This window comes from Vanacampus margaritifer, chromosome 6 (genome assembly GCF_051991255.1).
Source record: "Vanacampus margaritifer isolate UIUO_Vmar chromosome 6, RoL_Vmar_1.0, whole genome shotgun sequence".
In the NCBI taxonomy this organism is placed as follows: domain Eukaryota; kingdom Metazoa; phylum Chordata; class Actinopteri; order Syngnathiformes; family Syngnathidae; genus Vanacampus; species Vanacampus margaritifer.
Genome location: NC_135437.1, coordinates 10173993 through 10200648, shown reverse-complemented (window position 1 = coordinate 10200648; position 26656 = coordinate 10173993). Strand labels below are relative to the sequence as shown.

The window sequence follows — 26656 nt, the reverse complement described above, 5'->3', positions numbered from 1 at the left end:
TTGCAATAGGATATACAACATTTAAAGTTAGTTAATTCACTTGTGGATCGTGAGGCTAGAGGAGGAGGACTGAGACCCACCTCCCATTCCCATCGCCGGAGTCCACCCACCCAAGTAAATTTAAAATCTGTGGGAAACACTAATATTGCATGGGATAATATCGCGATATTGATATGTTCCCATGTGTCGCTGCACCATTTGTGTTCAAATACCCATTGCTTAAAGTGTAACAACTACCGCAAGATTGATGGTATTTTTTATTTTTTTTGCCGTCAATGCTGTATTGCAAGTATTAGAAATAAGGTAACATACTTTCGTTAAGTGATACACCATGTGTAATTCCTTTTGTATAATATTCAGGTTAAAAATAACCTTCAACTGAGATTGACAATAGACATCTTAAACACTTGTTTCAAATTTTTGTCAGCAAATTGCAACTCAACATCCAGGACAAAAAAATCGGCCATGCGACAACTTTTATCCTGAAAAACTTCAAAAAGTCAGGGGACTCGTAAGTCAAGGCACCGCTCACTGTACTCCCATGAAGACAGCACTTGTTTCCAAACGTGCACAACAGATGTGAAATCAAAATCCGTCAATCAAAATGTAATCTTTTCAGTGAAACACAGAGCAAACAGTGATTGAAATTTCATCCAAAAGGCAGCTTGCTCAGCTGTAATCCCTACTAAAAGTGTGTAGCGATAACATAGCAATCGTGGTACAGCATTAGTCAACTCACAAGAAGTTGTTATGATTGGTATGCCACGTACGCATACACATACACAGCGTACAGTCCAGATGGTCAGCCCGCCTGACGACACGGACTTCAGTACCACGGAGAGAGACATTCGTGGACGCAGCAGAGGAGCAGCACAGCTGCATGCGTCAACATAAAATGTTGCACTTTCACTCAAAAACAAAACACATCATCACTTGTAAAAAAAATTAAGATACAGTATGTTGGGCCATGGTTTTGACCTTTTAGCAATGGTCAACTAATGTTGGCTTGACCCAGGAATAGTTTATCATGTATTTGCATTATTACCAATTGTATTATTTTTTCTTCACAAATGAGAACAATGGAAGGTTAGTAACTATTAATCTAATTTTGTTTTTATTATCATATTTTATTATATGAAGAAGCGTCACTGTGGTACAGATTCTGGCGAGAAAGTGCCCTCCGTACATATTTTGTCCTTTTTAAGGACGCGGAGAAGTCCCCATGTGCATTTCAGCCATGAGGAAAATTGCCAAGTCAAGAGATGTGTCATCTATATAAAACACACACGCACACACACACACAATTTCACAAGTAGAGTGAAGCTGGGTAACCAGGGCTCAGTACATAGTTGCAGTCACAGTCAAAGCTCAAAAATAGTAACGCTGTTGTAGAAAATTTAATCTCAAGCGGAAGTAAACCCCAAAATTGTTTTTTTTTGTTTTTTTTACAATATGTTCTATGTAGCCCCATTAATCTAAACATGGTATTCAGATTAATTTTGTGGATTAGGAATTAAGAAGCAAAATCCACCCGTTTCTATCCATCTCAGTGGGTGGCCATTTTTCCACTTGCTGTCAATGGAAAATGACATTGCAGATCCTGAGGGCTCAGGTAATGACCAATCACAGCTCGGCTTGCGAATGTCAGATGAGCAAACGACCAAAACCCTGACCAAATATGATTTTCAATCGACAGCAAATGGCATAATGGGCGCCTCCTGAGATGGATCTCCTCCCACATTCCAAAGACATGCGTGATTGGTTAATTGAGCCCTCTGATTTGTCCCTAATTGTGATTGTGAGTCTGGATGGTTGTTTGTCGCTGTGTGCCCTTCCAATTGGCTGGCAACCATTTCAGGGTGTACCCCCACCTACTGCCTGAAGCCAGCTGAGCTCCAGCGAACCTTTTGAGGAATAAACGATAAAGAAAAATGGATGGATGGATTTTACAACGACATATTGTATTTGTAAAGTTGCTAGTAAATTTTAGTACGTTTTTTTTTGTTTACTATACATACCTACTATTTATTGTGTAACAAATGTTAAAAGGGGTAGGACCTGATAAGTTTATGCTTCTTCCTACTCCCTTTCGAACATGTATGTGTAAATGTGTAGCTCATGATTGGGTGAAACACTGTGAAACTTTCTTATATTGCTTTCGTTGTTTTAATGTTGTGTTTGTTGTTTTGTATATTTTGTATATTTGTCTTTGCATATGTACTTTTGTAATCAGTCTGTTTTTTTCTTTATTTACATGTTCGAGATAAAATCGAAAAAAAATCATGTAAATTAGTAGAATACAAAAAACGGTTGTAAACTAGATTACAGTGAATTGCTGTAAAAGTAAATACAGTGAGTAACTGTAATTTATGTACAGTAAATACTTGTAAAAAAAAATACAGTATTCTACTGAGATTTTACACAAATTAGCTGGCAACTTTTTTTGCCAGTTATTTCTTGTAAATTCTAGTCAATTCGTTACAGTGCACTATTCTCTCTGTAAACTTGTACGACTTAAATTTTTACTGAATTGGGTAATCAAACTGTTCATCACATTTATAACAACAATGGTATAACAACATTATAATCCACGAAAGACTCCCCAAAACTGCTTAATTGGCTTTCCAGTGTTTAATCTGTGCCACTGACAAGATCCACATCTGCTGCTTTCACACTATACACAAGCGTGCAAGTGCCACTGAAAGGGCTGCCAAGGACAAGCCTCTTTTAGCTATAAAGATATGTCTTGTTAGAATGATTTAATTTGGCTCAAGTCTGCTTTTGATAAGAAAGAACGTTGGATTGTTTCCCAGAATCACATTTTGCTTGGCCAATTGACAATGAATGGGTCGCCTAAGAAGCAGCTGGCTTTTAAGATGTGCTCCAAAGATCTCCATTCTCCCCACAAATATGATTTTATTCTTACAGTCTTATTGCAGGCTTATCCATTGAACATAATGATATGGAGGTCTTTAATCGAACAACTCAATTACATAGCAATAGTACCCAGTATGATTATATCAACTTTTTTTTTTTTTACTCATTCACTGCCATTGATGGCTATAGATGTCAAAAATTCCCTTTATTTCTATAAGTTTAACATTTGTTTCCACTTTTGTTACCAAAAGTATGAAAACCTAGAAAAAAATGTTTAATTGTACATTTAGAACAGATATAAAGTTTGTGATTAATCGTGAGTTAACTAGAGAAGTCATTTGATTAATTATGATTAAAAAAATGTAATCGCCAGACGCCCCCAATTTTTAATAATCTTTTTTAAAAGAATTTTTTTTTAAGGATTAAAAATAAAAAGACATTTTTTTAAATAGAAAAGATTATTGAAAATTTTAAAAATAAAAATATTTATTTTTAAAGAAAAGATGATTCAAAAAAATTAAAATAAAATTATAATAATAATTTAAAAAAGATTAAAAATAAAACAATAATAATTACAATTATTTTTAAAAAAGATTAAAAAAATTTTTTTTTTTTAAGAAAATATTATTATTATTTTTTTAAATAATTAAAATATTTTGTTAAATATAAAAAAATATATAATAAAAAAAATAGAAAAGATTATTAAAAATTAGGGGCGGCAGGCAATTAAAATTTGTAATCGTAAATAATTGCATGATTTCACTCGTTAACTCACGATTAATCACAAATGTTATATCTGTTCTAAATGTACAATGAAAAAATCTAAGTTTTCATACTTTTGTTAACAAAAGTGGGAAAAAATGTTAAACTAATCAAAATAGTTAAAATGAATTTTGACATCTATAACCGTCAATGGCAGTGAATGAGTTAAGAAATACTGAGAAGAAGTCGAAAAACCATACATTTACTTGTACTTAACTGCTATTTGGTTATACTTGCACCTTATACTCAGTCTTTATTCATGTTTTTCCAACTACTTTGTATTGTATTTATTTTTGGTCTCTCATTAGTTGCTGAGAACAGAAATGTATGTTTTTGGCAACTGTATGAGTAGATGGAAAGAAGATCCATTCTAGTGTTAACAGGCTGTAGTACCGCTGTACCATCTGTAACTGTGTCATATACTCAACTTCCTGCCTCTGCTTGCTAATGTGCCTGCCAGGACACCAGGAGCAAGTCAACCACAACAACACACGGCATAGATGGCCTTCAGGCGACCACACATATGCGTTCACATAGTTAAAAATACACTTGGCTACAGGCTCTCTCATTCAGGAAGTATACTGATTGTCACTGCTGAATTGATTCATTCATTTGAGGACAGCAAGACCGACAAGGCGAAAAAGCAGAAATAATTGGAACAAATAAACAAACAGATATAATGATGCAATTATGCTCTGGTTATTTTAAGAGAAGAAAATAAATACATGTATTCATCATCAACAGAAATATAAGAAAAAAAAGATGGATATTAAACAATGCTATAGGGTGAGAACTCAAAAGGATCATAACACAAGAACAAAATCTTGATGATTGATTGCAGTATATGTTCATCTATTTTTGATAGATGGAACATTTGCAACAGTTCCCCCTTCTAAATGAGCTAGTTCCATTTCAACAAAGCACTGAGTGCATACTTTCCCTTCAACAACTTGCCTCGGGTGAATATGAAATAGAGCGCTAATGTCGACCTACAATGTCTCCTCTACGCTGAATGCACAACTTTGATCACTGAATCCCCTTCATTCATTTATTGGTGACGCATAAATAGCCATACTAGGAACAACATTGTCTACTGCTTCCAAAGAATCGACTGATATGAGAGAAACAGGGTAATGATGACATTGTCTCATCTTTCTGCAGCAGGGAAAGGGGAGCTGATGCAGAAAAAAGACAATGGAAAGACTAGCTAGCCACCACACAAATCAGCCAGTGGAAGTGACTCACGAGGCTTCCACTGAGTGACTCACAAATGTTAGTCCAGCCACACACAGTCAGTGCAGCAACCTGCTGCTAAAAGAACAAACACTGTCTATTGTTTGAACAAATGTATTGAGCTTTGCATCTTAATCAAATAATTATTCAATCAAAGTCTAGCTAAACTTAAACAAGTCTCACTGGTGCACAAATAGGATTTAAAAAAAAAAAAGTCAGTGAGGTGAATCTCTGGCCGAGCATAATATTTTGTGAACAAATGACTGATTTGCACAGAAGATTTCCGTTCCAACGTATTGGCAAAATGGAGGCCAAATACTAAAAACATAGCACTTTTTTCCCCATAATGCCATGGGGTATTTTCCCATAATTCATCGGGGTAAGGCCGCAAATGTAACCACTGTGAGAAAAAGACCATACGGTGTCAAGTAGTGGTGCAATTATTGATCCGTGGTCGGTTCGGATCAGGCACCACAGTTCGGATCGCGCACGGTCCGCGGATTGGTTGGTGGGAAAGAACAAACAAACAAAGTCAAACTTCACAGTCAATACCATTCTGACATGTCAAGGAAGCTGAAACATACTCAACGTAACACGCTAAGCCTAATTTCAAAATAACGTTTACCAAATACAATAATACATTGACGGTAATGCAAATAGCCTTAGTACACTTTTACTTTTACTAAGTTGACTCACGACGTGGCGTGATGGCTAGCTTGACTCCCCTTTTAAACATTTCTTTATCGTGGTTGATTGACATTGTAGTTGCGACCAACATCAACACAACGCTATCCCGAACTCATGTTCGATCGATAATTTAGGACACCAGGAAACCGCTAATTAATTACGGCGTCATTGTATGATACGGCAGAAGTCTTCAACGTAAGTGGCTAGTGGCTAGCTGTTAGCATTACCAACGAGTGTCTGGCTGGTAAGTGAGTTTGACAGCTGGTACCTGGCTTACTTTAATTCATTTTCAATATTATGGACTAAGGCTGCTTTGTAATTCACTCTCCATGTTTAAAGGAAGGGAATTACAAATTTAGTTGTTTAGATTATAAGAACACAACTTTAAGCCATTAGCCATTAGCCATACCTTGTTATTTTACACATGGACCATGTAAAAATAAGAATGTTTCTGCCTTATATTGTACTTAAAAGTTATGTTCCTAAATCCTAAACGACTATATTAGACAATTTGAATTGATTTTCTTTTTTTAATGGAAAAAGCGTTTTACAAAATAAATGAAGACAAAGTACTATTTTTTTTTTTTGATCCGATCCCTGACTTAAATACGTGATGCGGTCCGAACCGTGACTTTTGTGATCCGTTGCACCGCTAGTGTCAAGCAGTCAAAAGTTTCAACTATGGGGAAGTTTTTGTTTCACTTTGTTCTGTTTCTACCCGTCTACCCGGCCGCTCATTCTACACAGACAAGTCATGCGTCGCCCTCCCTGACCCCCTCTCCATTACATCAACGCAACCACAGAAGCAGAAAAAAACAAAGGGATCCAAGTGATGTGCTGGGAGTCACACACACACCATCACTTTGTCCCTTCCTCACAGCTTTCAATCACAACACCCGCACCCAAACACCCCCCTTCTGTCCTGCTGCATTTACTGACACGAGACACCCTCATGCAAGGAAAAAGGTGCTGACGAATGACCTTCACCTCTAATTCTGTATACAGGCACACACACGCACACACACACGGGTGCATGCACACACAAATCAGTGCAGTTCAACACTTTTAAGGGCAACTGCAGGGCTCCTTATCTCGATGCTCAGCTGCCTCACTCGGCCTGTTTCTGGGGTCAAAGGTAACATGGTGTGTGTAATGTACTACGATAATCGACCACCCACTCACCCACCTTTGTAAGTGGATGAACAACAGAACAATTTAGTGTGAGCCAAGCTGCCGCTAATCATTTAATGAGTCAAATACTCAATACGAATGGAATTGTATTGTATATATTGATTCAATTGTTGCTGCAAGACTGAATTTTTGTGCATGAACACACCAGAATGTTTATTAAAGATCAATAGTTGACTGTTTTCCTTTCATTTCATACACAGAAAAGTGCAGCTCAGTTCAGAAAAATTGCACACAACATACATTGATGCAAAATCCCCGCATCAGCCCAAGAAGGACCAAATATGAAAGGGTGCGAGAATACAAGGGTAGGGCCCACAGGCCATGACGAGAGCGGGGGATGGTGAACTGAACAGAAAGACGAGAGGGAACAAAACCATCTCAGGAGGTATTGATCCACCTCATGTTTATTGCTCTCCCACCACTGCAAGCTAATGTAAGATGAGACAAAGGAGGAGGCTGGCGAACCTGTAATGCATCCTCAGGACAGATTTACGACCGAGACTTGATGTTTTGTTTCAAAAGAATTATGAGCAAAAGTTCATCTTTTACATCGAACTAGAAATACATGGTTGGAGACAACCACATTGTATCCCACTAAGCATTGCCATACACCGACCAGCAACAACCAAAATTAGGGATGTTTGATGCCATTTTATTTTTAGACCAATATCAGTAGGTTGCGAGTAGTCAACTCCGAGTAGTTTTCACCGATACCAAGTACAAATACCACTAGTACATGAAATCAATTTCATTTTATTCTAGTAGCTTACTAGTTCTTGATTGTAAAACTGCCACAAGTGGGCGACCGATACTGTTATTGGCCACTGTCATGAGATCTGATACTTTGAAATAAAGTCGGGTATGGGCCCGATACCAGGTACTCACCCATCCGTAACCAAAACACAGCATAGTGTCAGTTAGAATTGAGCATTATTAGCTTGGGAAAGACCGAATTTTAGGTAAAGCCCTAATATTCGATTGTGTTACATTGTGGAAGCGGCCAGATTGTTTTTGCATGTACTGCCACATTTGATTTATTTTATCCATTTTTATTAACAGCAACAACAAGAAGTCACACTCGGAGAAAAAAACACCACAAACAAAACAAAACATTGAGTTAGAAAGAAAGAGAAATAGTAAAATCAGTAATCATAACAAAGCAAATCACAACAACATTAACTAAAAAAACACAAACAAAACCCCCACCAAATTTCAATTTCAATTGTCTGATACAGAAGGTAAAGGGATGAAGAAAGAAAAATAGAAAATAATATGATTATAACGGTAGTAAGAATAACCAACAACACAATATTAATAATAATAATTATTATAATAATAGTAGTGATGATGATAATAATAATGACAATTAAAAAAAATTCATACAACTGGCCACAAGTGGATTGGAGTTGAATGGCAGGTGGAGTCAAGTGCAGTGATTCAGGCTACCCACCAACCTACCTACCAACCTATCTACCTATCTTCCTACCCTTCTAGGCAATACATTAGCAACAAAAAACATAACACGCAAGAACATTGAAAAGGTCAAACCAAGTTGCAGGAAACAAAACAAAGATGCGGTGCATCTCGCAGGCAGAGACAGCTCATAAAGCGAATAGTTTTGGACACATTTCGTGTGGACTATGTACAACAAACAAGGATGTATTTTTTTTTCTTTCTTTCTGTGGCGAGTCGCAAGTGAAACATCTGTATAAGCCAATACATCACACGGTAGAAAGGGATAATGTACACAGTCTCACTGAATCACAATGTTGAGGCGGGAGAGCTTGTTCCGCCCCCGCAGTAAAAAGTGCACCCTCCTCTTCCTCCTTGCACGGTCCTGACTGAGGTTGATCTGCCCAGAGACAGCGCTAACAAGCTACAAGCACTGAATAATGGGCCCCTGCCATGGATTAGGCAACTATCCAGTAACATCTAGAGCATACAGGATGGAGAGAGTGATTGGGCTGGGGGGCATGAGGAGTGAGTGAGAGAGAGAGAGAAAGAGAGAGAGATATGTATGAGTGCAAAAGACACTAAAAAACAAAAGCACTTTCAGTCCCCAAACACAAAGTGCACTTAATGTTTTCCCCCTTTCTGCCCTTTCGACTTGCAGCAGTTCCTATGTGAAACCCTTTATAAACCAACACGATAATAATAATAATAATAATAATAATAATAATAATAATAATAATAATAATAATAATAATAATTTCAACCCCATTTAACTAGTTATGAATTTGAAAATCTCTATGATTGTGTGTGAACTGTGAACTTAGTGTTACAGGAGAAGACTCAGAAAAAGACTCAGAAAAAAAGTACATGTAAATCTCCCAGTACTGAAAATTCACTGCACACCACTACACAAAATCATTTGCCATCATATGGATGACAGATCATTGATTTCTCTATTAACCCATTTGTTTCGTGAATTAAAACTCTGTCTGTCATGCTTTGGTCAAAATCCCTGTTTTCTACTGTATCAATGTGAGGTCAACAGGGTCAATTTTACCATCCGCCTGATAACAAATACAATTTAACAACTTAGGAGATGATTTGCAGGTCTACATTTTTACCTATACATTTCTATATCTAAAAAAATATTGGTGAGACAAAATAGATTTTGGACCGCTGTACTCGATGAAAGTAATGCATTTTTGGTTCTCATCGTAGCCAAATATTTATGAGATTCATAGAACACACATCAACTGAATCAGATCAGCAGTTCCCCTGCCGTGCTATAATGCAAAGTGCAGAGAAGAGGGAACAAGATGTGATGTTATTGTAGTGGGAAGCTTGTACTCTGCTATAGTGATAGAAGCGTGCCACAGACAGATAAGACCGGGAGGTGTTTTTTTGTGGAAGTAATATCACCTCCAGAAAATGTTCCATGTGGCAAGCGAAAGCACGGAGCGACAGGCAGACAGGAAGACTCAACAGATAAACATTATATAGATGACAATTGCAAAATTGGTTATTATTGTGGCTGCAAATGTGCAGCGACATAGAACAGTCTTGCGTCACGCTGAGAGAAACAATTGGCTATATAAGGCCACCAAAAGGTTAAAAATGGTTACACAGTGTCAGTGTCACTCAAAGATGATAATGTTTCTGTTTACTACTACTTTAGAAGTAGCAGCACTGCTAAGGTATGCTATCTCCCTTTATTTCCATTTAACTGTCATATTTTGTGCGTATTATCATTACAGTAGTTTACTCATCTCAAGAAGCTTACACAAGTGCAGATTCAGCTAGGAATGAGGTTTACAAAGTGTCCAGTAAAGTCCTTCCATCCATTTTCTGCCATCCGTTCCCACTAGGAGTGGGAATCTTTGAATGTCTCACGATTCGATTCCGATTTTTTGGGTCTGCGATTCAATTCAGAATCGATTTTTGATTCAAAATGATTTGATTGACAATGATTTTTGCTTCAATCTATAGATGTGCAAGGAATTGTAATCTACTCCAGTCTGACTCACTAATGCTCATTAGCGCGCTACTCGCGGTACTTTTATCACTCAAAAGAACGGCTCCACGCTAAAAAAAAAAAATATTTTATTGGAATAACTCGATCGTGACTTTTTCCTTCTACTCTCTAATGTGGCTACAACTTAACAGTGTATTAGACCGCGTGAAACCACACTGCCCCTCAGTGGCCAAACCAGGTACAACATGAACAGCGCTCCAAATAAAGGCACACACAGACAAAGGCAAGACAATATAAAATTTAACAATTTAAATAAAATCAATTTTGGGACATTTAAAATTGATTCTGAATCGTACTAAATGAGAATCGCGATTCTTATGAGAATCGATTTTTGGGCACACCCCTAGTTCCCACTCACATGCACATTAGAGTCTTCACTGAACCTCAGAAGCAGGTTTTTGTTCAAGGAAGGAGGGTGTACTGGGAGCCCGTTCAAAGTCCTCAGTCTCAGATCAAATCCATGCAAGCACATGCAGGGAGAACATTAAACTCCACACAGGATTTGAGATTCAAACCCGTGCTAAACACAACTCCTTGGGGGCTGTTGGTCAGATGACAATTGCTGTGCCATCAGGTTTTATGCACAGTTAGCAAGAATCAAATCATTGTGTTTTCAAATGACCTATATGATAAACCAAATCCATCCATCCATTTTCTTGACCGCTTTTCCTCACAAGGGTCGCGGGGGTGCTGGAGCCTATCCCAGCTGGCTTCGGGCAGTAGGCGGGGTACACCCTGAACTGGTTGCCAGCCAATTGCAGGGCAATGATAAACCAAATGAAAAATGATTTGGGAGACGAGTCATTTCCAAACAAACATGATCATTCGTACATTTTACAACAGATGCTCACATTTATCCTCACTTTGTTCTTTCTGTTACTGACTCTTATGACAAACGTAATGTGTGTTGTTGTCGCCGTGAGAAATGCAGTGCTGTCTGTCTCCTTGAGTTTCAATGCCTTCAGTTTGTCATCAAAAGTTGTCACCGTCTTCCATTGTCAAAAGCAGCATCCCCCATTGGTGACACTTTTGTTGTTTACTCATCTTATATAGTCCTCATTCCCGCCCATCATGGTGCAGAGCTAAATCTCACCAAATTGAAGGTCTTAGATGTTCTACTGTATTAAATGTGTATGCATAAAAAGCAACTTGAAGAACGTTGATGATGTTGTGACTTTTCCCGCAGCGTTGTTTGTGCTTTTGCTTCCTAAAAATTCTAGAATGTTAAGGCTTTAACAGTGACAAAATTAGAATGCAAAATATTTCCTTTCACAACTATATATCCATCTGATAAAATAATTTGCTTCTTTGATGAAGACTGTCCATAATGTTACTCATTAAATGTGTGAGTTATCCTTTTATTTCTCCCTGCTTATACGGGATCTGAAATATTTTATACCAACCAATCATTCCACCATGTTCTTACATCCTACAAATAAAATATATTTCTTCATGATGTTAGGCAAAATTGTACTATACTCGTATACTGTATATTCGATTCATGCCTGATGTTTCTCACCATACAGAATCATTATTTTAGACGGCTGCCAAACTCAAGGTCCGGGGACCAGATTCAGCCCGCCACATCATTTATTTGTAGCAGCCTAAAGCAAATCAGGTGTCTACTTCATGTTTCTTTCTGAATGGATTTGTTATTTTCATAATCATTTGTGCAGGTCATTTGTCTGTACTAAAATCACAATTTGAGTTAGCATTTTACCTATTTTCAGGCATTTATTTACTACATCTCTTGCTAAGATAAATAGATTTTTTTTTATATGCACTTGTAATTCTTTTTGCATGACTTCTGATTTCAGCTTCAATTGGATGTTTAAAAAATATCCATCCCCAAAGACATCATAGACACAGTTTTTACAAAGCCCCTAATGACTTCACTTTTTTTTTTACAAAGCCACTAAAGAGCAACGTTTAACTTACTCCAACTATATAAAGTTATTTATAAGCATGCTGAAAGGTGCATGCAACAAAGAAATGCAGGGGCAATTGTGTACACCTATAATGAGGTGATAATTCATTTATATGATTTTCAAAGTCATGACAGCCTTCAGTGAAAAAGCACAAGATGTGGCCCAATTAAAATAGTTGCAGAATAGTGTTAGAAATTAAATAGATACAACATTGTACAAGTATGCATACATGACCCTGGGCATACTTTAAAGCACAGCAAAGCTAAGATGGCAATTGATGTTGAAAGAGATGTATTCAATTGCATTTTCACACACAGGTAAGCTAAATAATATATGAAGTACTTCAAATGAGCATTCATCCCAAGGAAGAGTTTAGGGAGTGAAAGGATTCTATGAACTATGAATTCATCATGACCTGCAGTACACGCCACGCAGGTGCATCGCCATCGTTAGCCGTGTAGTCAGTGAGAGTCTAGTCCAGGCTCTTACCTCTTGTAATTGTTCCAACTCCTTCCTTAGAGCCTCCTGCTCACTCTCCAGTTCGGCACACTTGTTCTTCAGCGCCTGGTTCTCCTCCAGGACCACCAGACCGCACTCCGCAGCCCGTATCTTCTCCCCATTCGCTTCGCTCAGCTCCTGGGCCAGGCGTTCCACCTCGGCCCGGTACTGATCCACCGACTCTCCGCATCCCGCGCCGGCCGCCATCGCCCTCACTGTCCGGCTCTGTCCGTCCCCCCACCCAGCCTGTTGGTCTGCGGTGCTGGTCTCTCCCTACGGCGCAGAGGCGAATGGGAGGAGGATGCGGATGCGGAACATACGCCCCTTTCCCTGGAGAACGTCCAGAAAAGGGAAATATGTGGTCGAACTCGTATATTTTACTCCATTAATAGCTGGGGAACGACATAAAAATTTTAAAAAAAAAAAAAAAAAAAAAGAATCGCAGTGGCATATAAATGAAGCCTTATGCTTTTCAAACCAGGTCACTCAGGAAAACACGGCGTCATTTCTGCTAATGTATGGGTGCAAGGGCGCCATCTTTAGGCCCAAACGTGTCAGTACATATTTTTCAACTCTATCTACTGTATAGTTTATTATGGCATGAATTTTCAAGCATCTAGTGAACCCCCGCCTCATTCACTAGTGTACGCAACACGGGCCATAAACAGAAAATAACCAGGGTGAAAAGTTTAACTGCACTCAAGACCTTGTCAGATTTTATTAGTCCTTATCCTTATCAAGCCATTTATGATTGATAGTGAAGTCAGTGTTGTGCTAGGTTTGCTTTAATTGGCAATTACCGGCAATATCAGCATAAGATAAGGGCTGATTTTGTCATTGTTGCATCCATGTTGGATGCCCCAGTCCTTGAAAAGTAGCAGACATCATGTCATCCTTTATACATGTAAGAATATTTAAAGATTATACGCTCCAAATGTTGACCAAATTAATACTAATTAAAAATAAAAAAAAAGAAGAAGAAGTTCTGAGGTTCTTGGTTATTGAAATACAGACTCACTGTAAACCCAAACGTTTAAAATAATCAAATAGATTAAGTACATAATGCTCAAAGTTTTCTGAAAACTAACTAACTGACTTAACTTTTTTAAGTTGGTGTAACTTTGTGTGCTTTTATGAGTAATTTGTACTAAAAAGTTTTGATTAAATTGAACTATACTAGTTTTTGGGTAACTTAAAAACATAAATTAGCTGATGTTTCACACTTTATTTTACTTATTAATTTGTAATTTTATTTTAGTCCTATAGTTGACATTGTAAATGGCCATTTGTTCTCAGTTTCCTATCTGGTTTAAATAAATTAATAATAATTCATGTTGGATTATAAACATATGCTTATAGCAGGGGACATGGTGGCCAAAAGGTTAACATGTCTGCCTCCTAGTCCAGAGGTTGTGAGATTGAATCCGGCCCTCTGGCCTTCCTGGCTGGAGATTGCATGTTCTCTAAATTCCTGTGTGGGTTTTCTCCGGGTACTCCAGTTTCCTCCCACATTCCGAAAAATATTGAACACTGAATTTTCCCTAGGTTGTCTGTGTGCCCTGCGATTGGCTAGCAACCCGTTCAGGGTGTACCCCGCCTATTTCCCAAAGACAGCTGGCATAGGCTCCGGGATTCTTGTGAGGACACACAGTGTTTGGATTTATGTTAACTTAATCCAGTGGTTTTATAACATTTATAAATTAGTAACTGAGAATAATTGAGTTGCTGTAACAGAAAGCTTCTAAGTAACGATGTATCAAAAAAATTTTTTTGGGTGTAATCAAACCATTCAAGTTCTGCAAAACTTTAACTTTTGAGTTGATCAACTCAAGAAAAGTAAGGCAACCGATTACCTCACTTTTTTTTGGAGTTCTGCTAACTTATTCAGGTTAACAGTGTACACTTCAAGCTACTTTACGTCAGACATGATGTTATCTAAAATGCATGTTACTATAGTAACTGCCTTCCAGACTGACTAATCACGTACAATTTTTCATATATTGTAGTCATTTTAGATTGAAAGCCATCAAGATGAATACATAAAAACTATTTATAAAATGAATGAATGGTACTTGTGCATTTTCTAAGTGGCCATAGCCTCTACAGGTTGTTGCACGTTTGCACATTCATGTTTCTCTAACTTTCCCTGCTGACCTGCGAGCAACCTCAGTTTATAATCTCAAATTAAGATAAGGGCCCAGTGTTCAAATATATGACCACGGGCGGCACATTATCTTATTCTTATCTCTGACAAAGGAATGTGGCGTCATGAAAATAGCATATCTCCTGCACCATAATGGATCACAAAAAATATATATATATTATTGTTACCTTCATGTGTTTGAATTGTAGTAGACACAGACTGAACAGTAATCACTCTATTATTTAAAGAAGACATTTATTGTAAAGAAAGACCACATATACAAGCACATCAGGTTATAAAAGAACTTTTCAGAAAAAAACTGAATAAAAATCATTGTGATGCCACTGTCCCAACCTAATCCTTTACAAGAACAGAGGCTGCTATCTGAGGGTGAAAATATGCCATTCTGTGATTTTTGAAACGTGTGTTGAGTAGCATGACAGGAGGTGACTTTTCTGTGTGGAGCAGACTTGAATGCAGCGACTCCTGTGAGCAATATGGCAACCAACATATTGCCCCCAGCCGTGGTTTCTGATCGGGGGACAGAGGGGTGCATATTGAGGACATGTTGTCCCAACAAAACCACAAATAGCTCAAATGATGATAGACTTCATTGATTCGATATCTGTTCTTGTAATTACAGAACAATTCATTAGTAAATTTGCACATTTGAGGCTCATTTCTATGTTTTCATGTCCAGTGTGTTTGTATTTATAAGATAAACATACCTCATAAAACACCTGGGAATTATTAGATGAATGTGTATGATGTATGTCCATCAGCTGAACGTCTCTCAGTGTTTCAGTCTTCTTCCATTTGGCTCGACGGTTCTGAAACCAGATCTAAAGAAGAGAACATCAAAATATGAATGTTATTCAATGTCACTATGTGGGCGTCGAAATAGCAGAAGATTGTTCTCATTCCTATCACCTTTAACAAAAGTGGTATGCTTCTGAGGAGAATCAAGTTGATTATGATGAATAATGAACATGTGTTGTGCACCTGTATGCGACCCTCAGTGAGGAACAGACATGAGGCCAGCTGCTCTCTGGTGTTGACATCTGGGTAGTGAGTCTGCTGGAACACCTTCTCCATCTCCTGGACCTGAGACGGTGTAAAAGTCACCCTGCTTTGCCTCTTTTTTCTCCCACCTAAAAAATGAGATAATTATGTTATCAACAGCAGGGGACTTGCTCCACTACTGTTATGAAAACAATTTTTCTTTATTTTGGTATTTTGGTCGAGGTCTACAGGTAGAAAGTGTCTTTGCGCTGTTGTGAGAGGGAACACAGCTGACTTGTTTGCAATTCAGTGCAGAGCGAGGCGCATGTTCTACATGGCATGTAGATGCAGGAGGTCAGCACGAGCAAAGTACATTCAAAGGGGAAGTCAACCCAAAACATTTTTAGACAATAATATGTTCTATGCAGCTCCACTTATCTAAATACGGTATTCTGGTTAATATTGCATTAGTTGAATATGAGTTAAGCTGCAAAATCCAGCCGTTTTTATCTATCTCAAGGGGCGGTCATTTTGCCGCTTGCTGTCGACTGAAGATGACATCAATGTTGCTCAGGTTTCAGGTAACCATCAATCACAGCGCAGTGGTAAAATGGCCGCCCCCTGAGATGGATAAAAACGGTTGGATAAACGATGTTTGCTTGGATCTGTCAGACGCAGGAATAGATAGCTGTGTGAAGCTATGCTAATTAGCTAGCTAGCTAGTTTAACTTGACAGTTTAGCTCATCAATAGCAGGTTAAATATGAGCTAAACTTGATGTCAATTAATAGAACTGAAAATACAGTGATAGATTAGACACCATGGAGAGTGTAATCTTGAAGCTATGCTACTAAACTCATTTAACCATTGACATTTATAGACTCCTCTTTGAGTGCTTTTCTGGTCATGACCATATCAGACATTTTGATGTGGCGGCCTGGAAGGGCACCTTAAACAAATACATGCCAAGTTGCCAACTTCACTCATCTTTACCAAGTGACAACCTACAAAGTGCAAAGTTAATGCATCTCATTCAGCCATTTACATACACTAATAGACTTGGGAAAACAGATTGGCACCAAAAACTACTTATGCAGTTTTTAAATCTAAGTACTTTACATGTTACGCTCACATTCACGATAATTTAATATTTATCAACACAGAAAAAGTGTGACAAGTGTTAATTAACTATTTATATACTGTATGTACATTCATTTCATACTGCTAAGCTGCTGTTTGTTTAATTTTTAGAGATGTAAATGTTCCTTTAATTGTTAGAGATAACGTACTTTTTTTGTGTTATGATGATTGAAAAAAATATTTTATTATTATTTCAATATATGTTGTGACTAAGCAAGACTGCATGACTTAGCTTAAGGCTTGCTTGAACTAAGAAATGACTTGACTCAAGTTGAATTTGGTGGTGACTCGACTTGCTTGATTTTTTTTTTTGCCACAGTAGATTGGGACTTGCTTGACAATTGAAGGTTATGATTTGAGACTTATTGTCTTGCACATACAGTATGTCACTTCCACCTCTGGAATCCATTGTCATACTGTTAGATTTATTAGTTAAGGACCACAATTCAGCACAGTAGCACACAATACCTCTAGTTAGAATGATTGAAGAATTCCAACCAAAGAAGAAATTAGTAGATTAGTGTCCTCATTTAGTGTTTGCAATACTACAACTTCATTCTCATGAGGTTCTATTTTTCAAAGAATTACACAGCTTCACCCCCGAATATCACAGGCTTTTTTACATTAAGTTTTTTTTCCACAGATGCCCATATATTATTATTATTATAAATTTATTTTATTGACAGTCACTGGTACACCCTGCAGTGGATTTAGGAGATACTTCACGTCGCTTGATTTCTAGACTTTGTTTAGGAGAAACAAATATGCAAATTAAACATTGTATAGAGCATGCATTAGGCTTTTGAGAAGGGCATACCTGTGCCTACAAGCTGGTTTGATTTCCTGGTGTTCTCCTTGATAACAGACCAGCTGCGATGAACTTTTCCCTCTTCTCTGGTGCAAATGGGCTTTCTCAGAATTTCCTCGATGGAATGAGCTAATTTTTTGCACGGTTGCCGGTCAGACTCCTTCTCTGTGTCATCTCTATTCCACAATTCCAGCATTTTAATGAATAATTGTTTTTCAATATTGAAATTTTCAGCACACAACCCATCCAAAGTAGCACAAACGGCACCTTTAGTTAAGCAATCGCTCTGACTTCCTCCTCTACTTTCTTTCTGTGCTTATTTTGTACTCTGCTCTCTGAACGATGAGGACATTCAGGCTGTCCTCCCTCGCGTGGTGGGCTGTCATCAACCTGCATCACGTGGTTATCATGGAGGAGGAGCGACACAATGTAACGGCATACTTCTAGGAAAACTCTAATCAGCATACGTTTTTTTTTTGTCAGTGTCCGCGAAGAACACTCACATCTTCTGATATTACCCTGGTCCCTTATCACATTTTTTATTTTATTTTTTGCATTTTAGTGTGGTAATATGAACCCAGAAAATGCTCGCTATATATATTACATTTATTATATTATTAGGTGAAAGGAATTTGTCCTGGGGTAAAGTAATAATCAATTGTAAGAAGAGCCGTTGTAAAGTGGAGCTTCTTATTTTGTCTTATCACCGGATTTATTGGAGCAGTAATGTTTATGACCTTGTCCCTTCTATGGCCTCTCACACCTAAATTCACCTCTCAGTAACAGTAGGGCAAAAGATTTATACTGACCTCTTGTGGTGCATGCTGAAAAGTACTTTGAATGGATGCACTCTAGAATCATAGCACCATCAATGGAGTTTTGATAAGGAGTGTTAGGGCCTACCCCGCGACCCTTGTGAGGAAAAAGCGGCCAAGAAAATGGATGGATGGATGGATGGATGTTAGGGCCTATTCTCTGGCATCGGGCCAAAAACTCATAAGTCACAACTTCTGGAATTTCACAATTTTGGTAAGCATGGCAGTGTGAATGTAGCTCAGTGTTTGTGTATGAGTTCCTGAGTTCGATACCCAGCATCTTCATTTACCTTTGAAATCATCATTACAAAGGTGCCAAACCAATCACAAGCTACGTCATGCAACCCTCAGACAGAGGATTTTAAGTGGCAGTTTAGGTCAGTTGTACAGCGCATGCTTTGCATGACGAAAGTCCTGGGTTCAATTCCCAGCATCTCCACCCTAATTTCTGTTACAAGTTCGCCAAACAAATCATGAGCTATGTTTTGCGGTGATTGCTACCCCAATCTCAAGGACATAGAATTTGAAGGAAGGTGAGACACGTGTAACAGTAATGATGTCATTCAATGGTAGAGTGCATTCTTCGAAAGGTTGAAGTCCTGGGTTCAACCCCCAACGTCTCAATTCCCCTTGAATATTGTCATTACAAGTCTGCTAAAACAATCACAAGCATTTTGGTCATGATAGACTCAAGGACAGAGATTTTTTAGGGTGACACAGGTGTACCAGCGGGAGTTAAGCTCAGTGGTAAAGTGCAGGTATGACGTCCCGGGTTCGATCCCCAGCATCTCCTCCTCCATTTATGTTAAAAAAGTGCCAAACAAATTATCAGCTATGTTTTTGGATACCTTGCTACCCTCATCTCAAGGACAGAAAATTTTATAGAGGGTGACACCAGTAGAACTGTGGGGAAGTAGCTTAGTGGTAGAGCGCAAGCTTTGCATGTTTGAGGACCTGGGTTCAATCCCCAGCATCTCCATTTCTGTTACAAACGTGCCAAACAAATCTTTAGCTAGATTTTTGGATACCTTCCTACCCTCATCTCAAAGACAGAGAATTTTAAGGAGGGTGAAACAGGACGAACTAAGGGGATGTAGCTCAGTGGTGCAGCGCAAGCTTTGTATGTTTGTGGTCCTGGGTTCGATCCCCAGCATTTCCGTTGAATATTGTCATTACAAGTTTGCTAAACCAAAGAATTTTGGCCATGCTACCATTAAGGACAGAGAAATTTAAGGAGGGTGAAACTGGTGTACCAGCGGGAGTTTAGCTCAGTAGTCGAGCGCATACTTTGCATGTATCAAAACCTGGGCTCGATCCCCAGCATCTCCAACTAGATTTGTTTTATAAACGTGCCAAACAAATTATCAGCTAAGTTTTTTGACACATTGCTACCCTCATCTCAGGGACAGAGAATTTTAAGGAGGGTGACACAGGTTGAAGTGTGGGGATGTAGCTCAGTGGTAGAGCGCAAGCTTTGCATGTTTGAGGTCCTGGCTTCAATCCCCAGAAACTCCATTTCATTTGAATTTGTAGTTACAAGTGTGCTAAACCAATCGCAAACATTTTGATCATGCTACCCTCAAGGACAGATAATTTTAAAGAGGGTGACACGGGTGTACCAGTGGGAGTTTATTTCAGTGGGAGAGCGCGTAGAGGCCCTGGGCTTGATCCCCAGTTTCTCCACCTCCATTTCTGTTGCAAAAGTGCCAAACAAATCTTTAGCTAGATTTTTGGATACGGTGCTACCCTCATCTCAAGGACAGATAATTTTATGGAGGGTATCACAGAGGGAACTGTGGGGATGTAGCTCAGTGGTAGAGCACAAGCTTTGCATGTTTGAGGTCCTGGGTTCCATCCCCAGCATCTTCATTTCGATTGAAAGTTGACATTACAAGTGTGCTAAACAAATCTAAAGGATTTTGGTCATGATACGCTCAAGGAAAGAGAAATTTAAGGAAGGTGACACGGGTGAAGATTTTTGGAAACTTGCTACCCTCATCTCAGGAACAGAGAATTTTAAGGAGGGTTAGGTAAGGGGGTGGAAGTGTGGGCATGTAGCTCAGTGGTAGAGCGCAAGCTTTGCGTGTTTGAGGTTCTGGGTTCAATCCCCACCATCTCCAACTCCAATTCTGTTACAAGTGTGCCAAACAAATCATGAGTTGGGATTTTGGCTACATTGCTACCCTTATCTCAAGGACAGAAAGTTTTATGGAGGGTGACACAAGTGCAACTGTGGGGATGTAGCTCAGTGGTAGAGCGCAAGCTTCGCATTTTTGAGGTCCTGGGTTCGATCCCCAGCAGCTCCACTTTGCTTAAATATTGTCATTACAAGTGTGCTAAATGATAGGAGGCAGATCTTTTCCTCCGCGTGTTTGTTTTCTTTCGGTTAGTTAGAATGTTGGTTATCCGAATGCAGGCTGGAGATCGATGAACAGTTTCTTCGAAACTTTTATTTCTACAGAATATTCCGGGCACAAGTGAGTTCCAGACAATGGCTGCAGCCTCTCACTAGTGCAAATATTACAGTGGACTTACAACATTCTTATACTATCTTGAAGGGCGGTACAACAAACCCCCCAGCAAACAGCCCACCCGGAGTTCACCGGACATGAGATTAGACTTTGAAGACATCATTCAAACACAATGACTTCAACCACAAACAATGGTCTATTGTTGTGGAAATAGAGGAGGCCCCCCAGCCACGACGGCACCTAGCAGAAATTGCGACAACACTCACAAAGACACATCCACAGAAAAAGCTCTACTGAGGAAATAAGGAAATTAAAACAGTTATGAATAAATCTGGGCAGAAGACCCTCTTCATAAACCAATTGCAAGAATTTTGGTCATGCTACCCTTAAGCACAGAGAAATTTAAGGAGGGTGACACAGGTTGAAGAGTGGGGATGTAGCTCAGTGGTAGAGCGCAAGCTTTGCATGTTTGAGGTCCTGGGTTCGATCCCCAGCATCTCCGTTTCACTTGAAAGTTGAAAATACAAGTGTGCTAAACAAATGTTAAGCATTTTGGTCATGATACCCTCAAGGACAGAGAAATTTAAAGAGGGTGACACGGGTGTAGATTTTTGGATACTTGCTACCCTCATCTCAGGAACAGAGAAATTTAAGGAGGGTGACACAGATGGAAGTGTGGGGCTGTAGCTCAGTGGTAGAGCGCAAGCTTTGTGTGTTTGAGATCCTGGGTTCAATCCCCAGAATCTCCAACTCCAAGTGTGCCAAACAAATCATGAGTTAGATTTTTCGATGTCTTGCTACCCTCATCTCAGGGAGAGAGAATTTTAAAGAGGTTGACACAGGTGGAAGTGTGGGGTTTTAGCTCAGTGGTAGAGCGCAAGCTTTGCATGTTTGAGGTCCTGGGTTCAATCCCCAGCATTTCTACCTCCGAGTGTGCCAAACAAATCATGAGTTAGTTTTTTGGATACCTTGCTACCCTCATCTCAAGGACAGAATTTTTTAGAAACGTGCCAAACAAATTATCAGCTATGTTTTTGGATACATTGCGTTCCTCATCTCAGGAACAAAGAAATTTAAGGAGGATGACAAAGGTCGAAGTGTGGGGGATGTAGCTCAGCGGGAGAGCACAAGCTTTGCATGTTTGAGGTCCTGGGTTCAATCCCCAGCATTTCCAATTCTCTTACAAACGTGCCAAACAAATCTTGAGTTAGTTTTTTGGATACCTTGCTTCGCTCATCTCAAGCACAGAAAGTTTTATGGAGGGTGACGCCGGTGGAAGCGTGGGGATTTAGCTCAGTGGTAAATGGCAAGCTTTGCATGTTTGATGTCCTGTGTTCAATCCCCAGCATCTCCACCTCAAATTTTGTTACAAGTGTGCCAAACAAATCATGAGTTAGTTTTTTGGATGCCTTGCTACCCTCATCTCAAGGACAGAATTTTTTATGGAGGGTGACAAAGGTGGTAGTGTGGGGATGTAGCTCAGCGGTAGAGCGCAAGCTTTGCATGTTTGAGGTCCTGGGTTCAATCCCCAGCATCTCCAATTCTGTTGCAAACGTGCAAAACAAATCTTGAGTTAGTTTTTTGGATACCGTGCTACGCTCATCTCAAGCACAGAAATTTTTATGGAGGGTGACAAAGGTTGTAGAGTGGGGCTGTAGCTCAGCGGTAGAGTGCAAGCTTTGCGTGTTTGAGGTCCTGGGTTCAATCCCCAGCATCTCCAATTCTGTTACAAGTGTGCCAAACAAATCATGAGTTAGTTTTTTGGATACCTTGCTACCCTCATCTCAAGGACAGAATTTTTTAGAAATGTGCCAAACAAATTATCAGCTATGTTTTTGGATACATTGCTTTCCTCCTCTCAGGAACAGAGAAATTTAAGGAGGATGACACAGTTGGAAGTGTGGGGATGTAGCTCAGTGGTAGAGCGCAAGCTTTGCATGTTTGAGGTCCTGGGTTCAATCCCTAGCATCTCCACCTCCAATCCTGTTACAAGTGTGCCAAACAAATCATGAGTTAGTTTTTGGATACCTTGTTACCCTCATCTCAAGGACAGAAAGTTTTATGGAGGGTGACACCGGTGGAAGTGTGGGGCTATAGCTCAGTGGTAGAGAAAAAACTTTGCATGTTTGCGGTCCTGGGTTCAATCCCCAGCATCTCTACTGCCAATTCTGTTACAACCGTGCCAAACAAGTCATGAGTTAGTTATTTTGATACCTTGCTACCCTCATCTCAAGGACAGAAATTTTTATGGAGGATGAAAAAGGTGGAAGGGTGGAGATGTAGCTCAGCGATAGAGCGCAAGCTTTGCATGTTTGAGGTCCTGGGTTCAATCCCTAGCATCTCCACCTCCAATTCTGTTACAAATGTGCCAAACAAATCTTGAGTTAGTTTTTTGGATACCTTGCTACCCTCATCTCAAGAGCAGAAAGTTTTATGGAGGGTTACACCAGTGGAACTGTGGGGATGTAGCTCAGCGATAGAGCGCAAGCTTTGCATGTTTGAGGTCCTGGGTTCAATCCCTAGCATCTCCACCTCCAATTCTGTTACAAACTTGCCAAACAAATCTTGAGTTAGTTCTTTGGATACCATGCTACCCTCATCTCAGGAACAAAGAAATTTAAGGAGGCTGACACAGACGGCAGTGTGGGGCTGTAGCTCAGTGGTAGAGCGCAAGCTTTGCATGTTTGAGGTCCTGGGTTCAATCCCCAGCATCTCCACCTCAACTTCTGTTACAAACGTGCCAAACAAATCTTTAGTGAGATTTTTCGATATCTTGCTACCCTCATCTCAGGGAGAGAGAATTTTAAGGAGGTTGACACAGGTGGAAGTGTGGGGATTTAGCTCATTGGTAGAGCGCAAGCTGTGCATGTTTGAGGTCCTGGGTTCAATCCCCAGCATCTCCACCTCCAATTCTGTTATAAGTGTGCCAAACAAATCATGACTTAGTTTTTTGGATACTTTGCTACCCTCATCTCAAAGACAGAAAGTTTTATGGAGGGTGACAAAGGTGGAAGTGTGGGGATGGAGCTCAGCGGTAGAGCGCAAGCTTTGCATGTTTAAGGTCCTGGGTTCAATCCCCAGCATTTCCACCTCCAAGTGTGCCAAACAAATCATGAGTTAGTTTTTTGGATACCTTGCTACCCTCATCTCAAGGACAGAATTTTTTAGAAATGTGCCAAACAAATTATCAGCTGTTTTTGTATACATTGCGTTCCTCATCTCAGGAACAGAGAAATTTAAGGAGGGTGACAGAGTTGGAAGCACGGGCATGTAACTCAGTGGTAGAGCGTAAGCTTTGCATGTTTGAGTCACTGGGTTCAATCCCAAACATCTCCAACTTGTATTTTGTGACAAGTGTGCCAGGCAAATCATGAGTTAGTTTTTTGGATACCTTGTTACCCTCATCTCAAGGACAGAATGTTTTATGGAGGGTGACACCGGTGGAAGTGTGGGGATTTAGCTCAGTGGTAGAGCGCAAGCTTTGCATGTTTGAGGTCCTGGGTTCAATCCCCAGCATCTCCACCTCCAATTCTGTTACAACCGTGCCACACAAGCCATGAATTAGTTTTTTGGATACCGTGCTACCCTCATCTCAAGGACATAAAGTTTTATGGAGGGTGACACCAGTGAAAGTGTGGGGATGTAGCTCAGCGGTAGAGCGCAAGCTTTGCATGTTTGAGGTCCTGGGTTCAATCCCCAGCATCTCCATCTACATTTATTTTAGAAACGTGCCAAACAAATTATCAGCTATGTTTTTGTATACATTGCTTTCCTCATCTCAGGAACAGAGAAATTTAAGGAGGGTGACACAGACGGCACTGTGGGGGTGTAGCTCAGTGGTAGAGCGCAAGCTTCGCATTTTTGAGGTCCTGGGTTCGATCCCCAGCATCTTTACTTAGCTTAAATATTGTCATTACAAGTGTGCTAAATGATAGGAGGCAGATCTTTTCCTCCGCATATTCGTTTTCTTTCGGTTAGTTAGAATGTTGGTTATCCGAATGCAGGCTGGAGATCGATGAACAGTTTCTTCGAAGCTTTTATTTCTACAGAATATTCCGGGCACAAGTGAGTTCCAGACAATGGCTGCAGCCTCTCACTAGTGCAAATATTACAGTGGACTTACAACATTCTTATACTATCTTGAAGGGCGGTACCACAAACCCCCCAGCAAACAGCCCACCCGGAGTTCACCGGACATGAGATTAGACTTTGAAGACATCATTCAAACACATTGACTTCAACCACAGACAATGGTCTATTGTTGTGGAAATAGAGGAGGCCCCCCAGCCACGACGGCACCTGGCAGAAATTGCGACAACACTCACAAAGACACATCCACAGAAAAAGCTCTACTGAGGAAATAAGGAAATTAAAACAGTTATGACTGAATCCAGGCAGAAGACCCTCTTCATAAACCAATTGCAAGAATTTTGGTCATGCTACCCTTAAGGACAGAGAAATTTAAGGAGGGTGAAATTGGTGTACCAGCGGGAGTTTAGCTCAGTGGTCGAGCGCATGCTTTGCATGTATCAAAACCTGGGCTCGATCCCTAGCATCTCCAACTAGATTTGTTTTATAAACGTGCAAAGTTGAAGTGTGGGGATGTAGCTCAGTGGTAGAGTGCAAGCTTTGCATGTTTGAGGTCCTGGGTTCAATCCCCATCATCTCCATTTTCCTTGAAAGTTGAAATTACAAGTGTGCTAAACAAATCTTAAGCATTTTGGTCATGATACCCTCAAGGACAGAGAATTTTAAAGAGGGTGAGACGGGTGTAGATTTTTGGGTACTTGCTACCCTCATCTCAGGAACAGAGAATATTAAGGAGTGTTACAGGGGTGAAGTGTGGGGATGTAGCTCAGTGGTAGAGCGCAAGCTTTGCATGTTTGAGGTCCTGGGTTCAATCCCCACCATCTCCACCTCCAATTCTGTTACAAACGTGCGAAACAAGTCATGAGTTATTTTTTTGGATACCTTGCTACCCTCATCTCAAAGACAGAAAGTTTTATGGAGGGTGACAAAGGTGGAAGTGTGGGGATGTAGCTAAGCGGTAGAGCGCAAGCTTTGCATTTTTGAGGTCCTGGGTTCAATCCCCAGCATTTCCACCTCCAAGTGTGCCAAACAAATCATGAGTTAGTTTTTTGGATACCTTGCTACCCTCATCTCAAGGACAGAATTTTTTAGAAACGTGCCAAACAAATTATCAGCTATGTTTTTGGATACATTGCGTTCCTCATCTCAGGAACAGAGAAATTTAAGGAGGATGACAGAGATGGAAGCACGGGGATGTAGCTCAGTGGTAGAGCGCAAGCTTTGCATGTTTGAGGTCCTGGGTTCAATCCCCAGCATCTCCAACTCCTATTCTGTTACAAGTGTGCCAAGCAAATCATGAGTTAGTTTTTTGGATACCTTGCTACCCTCATCTCAAGGACAGATTTTTTTATGGAGGGTGACAAAGGTGGAAGTGTGGGGATGTAGCTCAGCGGTAGAGCGCAAGCTTTGCATGTTTGAGGTCATGCGTTCAATCCCCAGCATCTCCAATTCTGTTACAAACTTGCCAAACAAATCTTGAGTTAGTTTTTTGGATACCATGCTACCCTAATCTCAAGCACAGAAAGTTT

The 26656-nt window shown here is 39.8% G+C and overlaps 2 protein-coding genes and 24 non-coding genes across 28 annotated transcripts in view; 24 read left to right on the top strand and 2 right to left on the bottom strand.

Moving 5' to 3' along the window:
• The window catches only part of bicd1a (bicaudal D homolog 1a), a 33660-nt gene extending 20678 nt beyond the window's left edge, over window positions 1–12982 (bottom strand). Inside the window, exon 1 of one of the 3 annotated variants that reach the window (XM_077567221.1) lies at window positions 12652–12982. In XM_077567221.1, coding sequence (XP_077423347.1) covers window positions 12652–12867 — 216 coding nt within the window. In that variant the 5' untranslated portion in view covers window positions 12868–12982. The remainder of the gene's footprint in view (window positions 1–12651) is intronic. The other 2 variants (XM_077567223.1, XM_077567222.1) reach the window with 2 other exon arrangements.
• A 2051-nt stretch (window positions 12983–15033) lies between these two features.
• On the bottom strand, window positions 15034–18117 carry LOC144053985 (ALX homeobox protein 1). Its single transcript, XM_077568968.1, has 4 exons — window positions 17762–18117; window positions 15806–15954; window positions 15532–15645; window positions 15034–15334 (listed from the first exon to the last, which is right to left on the bottom strand). The coding sequence occupies exons 1-4, from the start codon at window positions 17946–17948 to the stop codon at window positions 15158–15160; spliced, it is 627 nt and encodes a 208-aa protein (XP_077425094.1). The 5' UTR covers window positions 17949–18117; the 3' UTR covers window positions 15034–15157.
• A 1357-nt stretch (window positions 18118–19474) lies between these two features.
• trnaa-ugc (transfer RNA alanine (anticodon UGC)) lies at window positions 19475–19546 on the top strand. The gene has a single exon. It is a non-coding gene; the product is annotated as a tRNA-Ala (tRNA).
• Window positions 19547–19654: 108 nt separating this feature from the next.
• trnat-ugu (transfer RNA threonine (anticodon UGU)) lies at window positions 19655–19726 on the top strand. Its single transcript has one exon. It is a non-coding gene; the product is annotated as a tRNA-Thr (tRNA).
• Window positions 19727–20364: 638 nt separating this feature from the next.
• On the top strand, window positions 20365–20436 carry trnaa-ugc (transfer RNA alanine (anticodon UGC)). The gene has a single exon. It is a non-coding gene; the product is annotated as a tRNA-Ala (tRNA).
• Window positions 20437–20615: 179 nt separating this feature from the next.
• On the top strand, window positions 20616–20687 carry trnaa-ugc (transfer RNA alanine (anticodon UGC)). The gene has a single exon. It is a non-coding gene; the product is annotated as a tRNA-Ala (tRNA).
• Window positions 20688–20801: 114 nt separating this feature from the next.
• Window positions 20802–20873, top strand: trnaa-cgc (transfer RNA alanine (anticodon CGC)). The gene has a single exon. It is a non-coding gene; the product is annotated as a tRNA-Ala (tRNA).
• A 595-nt stretch (window positions 20874–21468) lies between these two features.
• On the top strand, window positions 21469–21540 carry trnaa-ugc (transfer RNA alanine (anticodon UGC)). Its single transcript has one exon. It is a non-coding gene; the product is annotated as a tRNA-Ala (tRNA).
• Window positions 21541–21715: 175 nt separating this feature from the next.
• trnat-ugu (transfer RNA threonine (anticodon UGU)) lies at window positions 21716–21787 on the top strand. The gene has a single exon. It is a non-coding gene; the product is annotated as a tRNA-Thr (tRNA).
• Window positions 21788–21882: 95 nt separating this feature from the next.
• trnaa-ugc (transfer RNA alanine (anticodon UGC)) lies at window positions 21883–21962 on the top strand. The gene has a single exon. It is a non-coding gene; the product is annotated as a tRNA-Ala (tRNA).
• A 178-nt stretch (window positions 21963–22140) lies between these two features.
• trnaa-ugc (transfer RNA alanine (anticodon UGC)) lies at window positions 22141–22212 on the top strand. Its single transcript has one exon. It is a non-coding gene; the product is annotated as a tRNA-Ala (tRNA).
• A 294-nt stretch (window positions 22213–22506) lies between these two features.
• On the top strand, window positions 22507–22578 carry trnaa-ugc (transfer RNA alanine (anticodon UGC)). The gene has a single exon. It is a non-coding gene; the product is annotated as a tRNA-Ala (tRNA).
• A 108-nt stretch (window positions 22579–22686) lies between these two features.
• On the top strand, window positions 22687–22758 carry trnaa-ugc (transfer RNA alanine (anticodon UGC)). Its single transcript has one exon. It is a non-coding gene; the product is annotated as a tRNA-Ala (tRNA).
• Window positions 22759–22940: 182 nt separating this feature from the next.
• Window positions 22941–23012, top strand: trnaa-ugc (transfer RNA alanine (anticodon UGC)). Its single transcript has one exon. It is a non-coding gene; the product is annotated as a tRNA-Ala (tRNA).
• Window positions 23013–23311: 299 nt separating this feature from the next.
• Window positions 23312–23383, top strand: trnaa-ugc (transfer RNA alanine (anticodon UGC)). The gene has a single exon. It is a non-coding gene; the product is annotated as a tRNA-Ala (tRNA).
• Window positions 23384–23497: 114 nt separating this feature from the next.
• Window positions 23498–23569, top strand: trnaa-ugc (transfer RNA alanine (anticodon UGC)). Its single transcript has one exon. It is a non-coding gene; the product is annotated as a tRNA-Ala (tRNA).
• Window positions 23570–23683: 114 nt separating this feature from the next.
• Window positions 23684–23755, top strand: trnaa-ugc (transfer RNA alanine (anticodon UGC)). The gene has a single exon. It is a non-coding gene; the product is annotated as a tRNA-Ala (tRNA).
• A 300-nt stretch (window positions 23756–24055) lies between these two features.
• On the top strand, window positions 24056–24127 carry trnaa-ugc (transfer RNA alanine (anticodon UGC)). Its single transcript has one exon. It is a non-coding gene; the product is annotated as a tRNA-Ala (tRNA).
• A 361-nt stretch (window positions 24128–24488) lies between these two features.
• trnaa-ugc (transfer RNA alanine (anticodon UGC)) lies at window positions 24489–24560 on the top strand. The gene has a single exon. It is a non-coding gene; the product is annotated as a tRNA-Ala (tRNA).
• Window positions 24561–24674: 114 nt separating this feature from the next.
• trnaa-ugc (transfer RNA alanine (anticodon UGC)) lies at window positions 24675–24746 on the top strand. The gene has a single exon. It is a non-coding gene; the product is annotated as a tRNA-Ala (tRNA).
• Window positions 24747–24860: 114 nt separating this feature from the next.
• On the top strand, window positions 24861–24932 carry trnaa-cgc (transfer RNA alanine (anticodon CGC)). Its single transcript has one exon. It is a non-coding gene; the product is annotated as a tRNA-Ala (tRNA).
• A 704-nt stretch (window positions 24933–25636) lies between these two features.
• Window positions 25637–25708, top strand: trnaa-ugc (transfer RNA alanine (anticodon UGC)). Its single transcript has one exon. It is a non-coding gene; the product is annotated as a tRNA-Ala (tRNA).
• A 174-nt stretch (window positions 25709–25882) lies between these two features.
• trnaa-ugc (transfer RNA alanine (anticodon UGC)) lies at window positions 25883–25954 on the top strand. The gene has a single exon. It is a non-coding gene; the product is annotated as a tRNA-Ala (tRNA).
• A 114-nt stretch (window positions 25955–26068) lies between these two features.
• Window positions 26069–26140, top strand: trnaa-ugc (transfer RNA alanine (anticodon UGC)). Its single transcript has one exon. It is a non-coding gene; the product is annotated as a tRNA-Ala (tRNA).
• A 177-nt stretch (window positions 26141–26317) lies between these two features.
• Window positions 26318–26389, top strand: trnaa-ugc (transfer RNA alanine (anticodon UGC)). Its single transcript has one exon. It is a non-coding gene; the product is annotated as a tRNA-Ala (tRNA).
• A 114-nt stretch (window positions 26390–26503) lies between these two features.
• Window positions 26504–26575, top strand: trnaa-ugc (transfer RNA alanine (anticodon UGC)). The gene has a single exon. It is a non-coding gene; the product is annotated as a tRNA-Ala (tRNA).
• The last annotated feature ends 81 nt before the right edge of the window (window positions 26576–26656 follow it).